This window comes from Manacus vitellinus, unplaced genomic scaffold (assembly GCF_001715985.3).
Source record: "Manacus vitellinus isolate BGI_N305 unplaced genomic scaffold, ASM171598v3 scaffold_39_pilon, whole genome shotgun sequence".
Taxonomy (NCBI): domain Eukaryota; kingdom Metazoa; phylum Chordata; class Aves; order Passeriformes; family Pipridae; genus Manacus; species Manacus vitellinus.
In genome coordinates, this window is record NW_021940534.1 from 5,513,834 (window position 1) to 5,521,311 (window position 7,478).

Sequence of the window (7,478 nt, forward strand, 5' to 3'; positions counted from 1 at the left end):
CTTTATCCATCCCACTGGAACAGACCACAAAGTGGTTCCTTGGGATCAGCACCAAAGCAGAAAAGCAAGCATGTGTTTCACAAGCATTTCACACCAGCTGCTCTCACTTATATCAGCCCCCTCACACAAAGCCAGCTTTCTGAGGTGAAAAGACCCAAGTGCTCAAGTCATGTTAACATCAGGACGTTTTGCTGCACTCCATTATTAGCCTGTTTTCATAAGTGAGAAGAGTAGGACAATAGCAAAACAGCCTTTTCTCTCAAGATTAAAGGTATTTCATATTTTTCTTCAAAATCTTTTTAATGTTTTATTATTCAACAAAGGAACCCAGGATACAATTTATGCATTTTACTTAAAAGGAGCAATCGGGGATGAAGCATGTTCTCATTTCCTTTTCCTGTACATCTTTATTTCCAAAATAAGAACTTCCTACTTTAACAACATACTTCTTTGAGAAAAACTACAAACCGATTTTAGAAGTATGAAGAAAATCAGAGTGGGCGAGGTGGTTTCTTTGTTTGGGATTTTTTTTTTTAATTGTTAAAATGAAATTACAACTTTCAAGGATAAGGCAGAAAAAACACCTTTGCTAACAACTTCTCTAAAAGATATACACTAACCTGCCCTTTAAAATGAAGTCATCTGCATCTATTACACCAGCTAGAATGTGAATTTTGACAAGTCTTCTTTTGCAGTGCTTGATGCTCAAATAAGTGGTCTTATTCTACAGACAAAATCCCATTCAAAAAGTCAGAAAATCACTCAGGTCAAATATTCATATCAAGTCTGGTTACTTTATTTTTTATCTGTGCAGTCAGTTAAAAGAACAGTTAATGATGAAAACAGACAACCACAGAAGCTTTAGGTACAGTATTGTAACACTGAAGAAGCAAGTGACCACACTGAACACATTCTTTATGCTGGTCATTTCCAGACAAAACAAAAGGACATACACAGGTCTAGTTCAGTGTAAAACCTGATATTAAGCAGCAAGGTGATCACAAATTGCAGCACTGTCACATAGAACACAGGTAATTACTGCTTATTCAAAGTTACACAGCCCCTGCAACAAAGGTGATATGACTATTTTTAAAATAAAAACCCAAAGTACATTCAAGAGAATGGCTGCAACAATAAGGCAATAGTTTTAAAAATAGATCCCACTAAACAAAACAAGACCAACTGTGTAACCTGTTGCCTTCATATGATTTCAGACTTGGATGGGTCAATCCAAAGTTAAGTGCTTACCCACCACTAACATGTCAGAAGTACATTGGCAAGAACACCTGAAGACATGAGTATATTGGACTGCCAGCAATCACAACCCAGGTCTTATCACAAGTACACCTCCACACACACAGCTTCACTTTTACAGGTTTGCATGAAGTGCCCTGTACAAAGATTTTATTACAGATTCCTTCAAGAAAAATTATGCATTGACAGAAGACATTAGCATTCCAAAATTCTTCCAAACCACATTATATAATATATACCTTTGGCCTGCTACTAGTAAGATCGTTAAAGTTATACACTAGGCAGACAGCATTATTGGCAGCTATGTCACAACAACATTAAAAAAATAGCATCAGCTGTTTAAAAAAGAAGAGACTGAAAATAACTTTGGGGAGTGAAATGTACACCTACAGACAGCAAGGAAGGGAGAAGGAAGTTGTTTGGCTAAAGCAGATGAGCTACCTAGAGGTTCCACATCCATCTTATTGCATATTTGATCAGTGTCAGCTTTCAAACCTACAAGGATTTCTCCTTCATTATCTTGCTCCAGAATCTTGATTCTTGCACCTTCAGAGCTACCCTGAACTAGCTATATATATGGCTGTAACTTCACATTTCTTCACAGCTCCTAGAGGGAGGGACTAAGTTACTGTTTCTTATCTCAGCCAGGGATACTACAAGCATCAGCCTTTTGCCATCTTCTGTGCACTTAAGTCTATAAAGTAGAGTGTCAATATCCCATGTCAGTACAAAATAAGTATCTTTATTTGTAAGCCTATATTAGCAAAGCTTAATACAAAGACACTAGTTTTGTAAGAAAAATGGACCAGTACTTGGTTAGCACTGATAAACTGAAAGTCTCATCAGGTGACAAGACATTACAGAGACAACAAAATTGTGACATTAAATTGCGTGAGGCAAACTGAAAGCAGCAGGAAATAGAATCTGATTGCTTTTGCTCAGTTTAAATAAACCAGAATTTTACTAATTAAAAAAAAAAACAAATAACCAAAAAAAACAACCAACCATCATTAGACATTCCCTTGCTAGCACACAGGATAGAGGAGACTATCAGTATTTCTACATGTATTTACAGGATATGTGCCTAGCACTATCTAATCATGCTTATACATATACACCAGTAAATAAAACAAAGCCTTTTAGACTCCAAAGGAAAATCAGGGCTGATCTTACATATTTTAATACTGAAACATCCAAATGATTTTAAGTTAATGCCCTCATTAGCTTTTGAACACTATTCACAGATGACAAATTAAAACATAGAGGCACTAAAAGAGTGTTCTTTTCCCAGATGTAGGCCTACTTGATCAAAAACTGAAATGCTGCTGCTTTTAGCCATGTAATTGAACCAAACACAAGTTTGGAAGCCATAGATTTAAACTTCTTAACAGCTGAAAATACAAGACAATTTTATAGTCCTGATTAAATTTTTATACACGGAACAATGATCCAAACACTACCACATAATCAAACTTTGAGAGAAAACTGAAGCTGTTCAACACAAGAACTGTTGGTAGTTCTCTCTCATACACACATCAGAGGTGGTACATGCATGTTCCTCCTCTTTCCAAAATCTCATGCATCAATCTTCAGAGTCACTAGATAAACAGAAGTGGAGCTCTTCATTCTGAAGTGCAATGTCAAAATAGCTGTATAATTAATTGTCAGAGAAGACAGGAGCAACTGCTTATTACTGGTAAAAATCCTAAAGTCCTCCAGCAAACACGAGGTATCAAATTCACTGCTGTAACACTGTCAAAGTGTTACAGAGATGTCTACCAAACTGGTCAGAGTGCCACAACTGGCTCCAGGAAAAAAGTGATGTCAGGTACCATACACCTGACTGTAAAGGTGTACGAGGTGAACTAGAGAAGTGCTTAGTATTCAAATACCAAAGATGACACTTCAGAATACTAAACAGTGAGCAGTACATAACCCAGGCACCTTCCCATCTCCAACACAAGTTGGACTGGAGTAAAAGGTTCAGGAAAAACAAAGAAGCCTAGCAGGACTGTTTAACCTGTAACCCTTCTTATGCCAAAACCAAGAAAACAGGTCTTGTCACCTGATTGCTTTCTTTGTCCCTCCTTGTTGTTTTTTTTTAAGGAGATAATAAAAACCTCCAAATCATGTGCATCTAATATTGATTTTTCATATTTCACTTATACTTTTTATATATACAAGAACTTAACTAAAATCTCACTTTAGAATATGTTCTAAAGCAGGATATCCTTTCAAGTTTTTTAAGTTCATGTGCATTCTCAAGGTTGAAAAAATATATATATTCATATACAGCTAAGGAAATAAAACTCAATTTCACTATATGTAGTTACAGTGCTGTAAAGAAAAAATAATTTAGGAACTATTTCAAGTCTGAAATGTTTACTATGTTCAGACTAATGCAAAGGCTAACCCTATAGTCTGGGACCTGTTTTTCATCTGCATGCTGAGACAGGAGCTACAGAAGCTCAGCATTTTTCTGATGGAGATTTCTCTCCACCCCTCCATTCTTCCAGTATTCTATGACTTGCTGCTGAAGCCCTCCCTGAACCTCTACTGGAGCAGTATCATACACTGGTAGCTCAGAAGTCAAGGTCCACAGGTATTAATGTTACCTCTTAAGTCAGTTTTTCAGTAAGATCACACCACTGAACAATGCAGAGGTGGTTAACTATTCATAGTTACTCAGGAGTTCATTGGAGTACTTTAAGTCGTGTCTTCTGTGGGTGCCCTTCGCTGTCGAGCTGATTTCTGTCTACTTCTCTGAGGCGAGGGTGGAGTCTCCTGCTCAGCTTCAGTCTCTGAAGGCTCGTTGTCTCCCTGCTGGGACCCCGTATCACCTATCAATTCTCTCAGGAATTTGAATTTAGACAAAAACAATTGCCAGACCACATACCATCCTGCAGGAGAAAGAAAAAAGGTACTGCTTAGTTACTTCATACAAATTGTTAGTCATCTATCAGGCAAAGTATATCAGAAAAGGGAGAAAAAATTTGATCAGCTCCCATCCTCGAATTGCCAACCCCAACAGCCCTTGCCAACACATCCATTACTTTCTACAATCCTAGAAATACCAATTCAACTTCATAAAGTTTGTCCTCATCCAGAAGCAACATTTAAGCCTCAGGAAAGGACCTATGCATTCTGAATTGAACTGCCACAGCGAGTAGTAGGTGGATGATCACCATCACACAAAGGCTTTAACTATCAGGAAAAAAGGAATTCCTGTGGCTATATCAAAACAAGGACTCGGGATTCATTACACACATACTGTAAAAAGGCAGCACTAGAATTTCTACCCTCAGCAAACACTTCATTCTGAAAATCACATTTTAAAAGCTGCATTACATAATTGCTATTAAACACACTTGCTGAGATCTTCAAATTAATACCATGTTTTATAATAAATCCTCTTCTGAAATGCACAAGGTCTTCTTACATTCACTAAAAGACCACATCCCCCAAATTGAAGGAGTTCCCTCTCCATGACCAAATCCCACTAAAGTAAAATTAACGTTATCTGTAAATTTATGTTCTGCTCTACTGCTAAAACATTCTAGGTCTCAAAATTACCCAACTAAAGAGTTGAGATTTCAGGATCTCTCTTCAAAATATTGAGATTTCAGAATCTCTCTTAAAAATATTTAAGATCTACCTCCTCACCTCTCACTTGTCTTTCTCTAACAGGCAGCCAAGGAACTTAAAAAACAGATATAAATTTATCTAAACCTAAACAAAAATTTTCATTTTAAAAGGTCTCCCTTTTATCTATGTATTTAGGTCAAGAGAGTCCTATGCAGCTGAAAACTACTGATATCCCTTTCCCTCTAGCTAACCAGTCAAGTTACATCACCCACAGAACAGAATACAACTTCTCTGTGAAATACAGAGTTAAGTGGAGGAAAATTTAAACAGCTATTTGAAAACAAATGCTATACAACCATCATTTGCACCACCAAAAAACATCTGTCCTGCATAGAGCTATTAATTAAGTCCCATTCTCTGTTCAGAAGGTCTTGCTAGCTAATATTAAGAGCCCTATTTTACCCATTCTCCCAAGTACACAACTGTCATCAGAAACAGACTTCTGAGCATGGACAACAGAGACATATTAGGAAAGGGAGAGAAAGACTAATACGTGGCACTCACATAGCCACAGCACCACTATACTTCCTCTTCTGTAACCAGAGCTTAGGACAAAATGAGACAAAAGGACCCTTCCTTTTCCTCCTGGAATACTTTTCACATCCTGCAGTTTTTTTATTTCTGTAATTTCTTTGCTCCTCTCTGTTGGAGGAAAGCTTTTATATGACAATTTTCTATGATCTAAATCAATTCCTAAAGCCTACACAAGTATTTCCTTTCCCATGAATACCTAAACCTTCAAATGACTTGTGAGTAAATTGAATCTGAAAGTTGCTTCCATTGAAGGGTATTTCAACTTTCTGAGACCTTCAATGCTTTGTGCGTTCTGGAGACCTAAAATCAATCCATTCTTCTTATGGGTATAAATATCATCAGAAGTAATCAAATTTGCAAGAGCCATGCTCATTTCTAGTTCACACAGGAAAGAAATGCATAAAATACTCCAAATAAATACAGGGCACTTGCAAGAAAGTGCGGAATATTACAAGCTGTTTAAAAATGCCTTCAACCCCCCAATTTGTTGACAGAGACAAAGTTTGAGACACTTGACCTAGAAGTGCATGAGAAGTACATTCTACTAAATCCACTTAAACATATGGTGGGGGGAACTCTCAGCCACAATTTTTTTTCTTGGGGTTGCGCTTCTACTTGGCTGTTTAAAATCCTAACTAGAACACCTACAAAGTGAATTATCAAGAGACATATTACTTCCAGAGAACACTACAGGGAGGACGGAGGGAGGAGGATGAGCCAAAAATATTCAGGGCATTCCCAGAAGAGTTATAGGGCACTTTACAGAAGCACGACTTGAATATTTTTGGTGTCAATAAATACCCCTTAAAGGGAGGTATTTTAACTTAAGCTAAATAAAGCGAACCACATGCTTCCTCTACCACTGCAAACAGGCTACTCAACACAGGGAATTACTATGGGGTGTGTATTGAGAAATACTAAAGAACATTCAAAGTTCATTCACAGTCTCAAGAAAAACAGCGCTAAACAGCACTAACATCAGACCAAACAGTGTTTCATCTGATGAGTTAGAAAGCACAATGGTCTGAATATCCAAAACATGGAGTACCATAAGCAGACTTTAGACCTCTCTAGCTGAAGTTTACAAACAAGACAGCGTAAGTAATAAGGCAACAAGACTGGTTATAGTAGACAAACAACCAGATCAATGATAACAGGCAAGTGAACAAACCATGATTGAAAAGAAAACTGCAACAGGCTTAGCCAAAAATAACAGTGCAAGGGCAACCTCGTAAGATCTCCCAGCCTGCACCAGAGACATTTAGGTACAAAGTAATCAAAGTAGAAAGATTTTTTTCTTACACTTGCTTTAGTTACTGTGCCAGCTTGGGTGGAAAGTTAAAAAAAAAATAATCCCAAATAAACACACTTGTCTGAATCAAGTTAAGACTGCCTCTTCAGCTGAGACTCCCTGTCGCCTCGCTGTTACTAAACAAATAAGAATTTCCTTGGAAATAACCAGAGTACTAAAGAGCAAGTAATTCTGGGTAAGAGAAAATCTCTCCAGCAACAATATCAACTAAATACATCATTAAACAAAACCACACACACAGAGACAAAGCCTGGAGGCAGATTCATAGTACTGAGTTACCTCTGAATAAGAAGACAATGCATTTTCTATTAATTTCTCATCCTCTTAATAACATTGCAAAATGGTAACACTCAGCACCATGCCGTACCGAAGAACTGTGAGTTACATAACTGTGTATTTTAAAAAAGAAAATAATTGTAAAGTAATTTAAAATGCACACACACAAAAATAAACATGTTATATTTATAAATACATCAATAGCAAAAGGAGGGGCAAGGAAAACCTCCATTCTTTATTGGATTTGGGGGGGAATATAGTTACCAAAGATGAGGAAAAGGCTGAGGTATTTAACACCTTCTTTGCCACAGTTTTCAACAAAAAGGCAGGTTGTCCTCAGGACAACCAGCCTTCTGAGCGGGTAGACAGGGACCAGGAGCTGAATAGCCCCACTGTAATCCAAGAGGAAGCAGTTAGTGACCTGCTGAGCCACTTGGATCCTCACAAGTCTATGGGA

The 7,478-nt window shown here is 37.5% G+C and overlaps 1 protein-coding gene across 1 annotated transcript in view; it reads right to left on the reverse strand.

Moving 5' to 3' along the window:
* Positions 1-767: 767 nt before the first annotated feature.
* The window catches only part of SMIM13 (small integral membrane protein 13), a 14,221-nt gene continuing 7,510 nt past the window's right edge, over positions 768-7,478 (reverse strand). Inside the window, exon 2 of the mRNA XM_018077696.2 lies at positions 768-4,154. Within this exon, the coding sequence (XP_017933185.2) occupies positions 3,961-4,154 (194 nt within the window). The 3' untranslated portion in view covers positions 768-3,960. The remainder of the gene's footprint in view (positions 4,155-7,478) is intronic.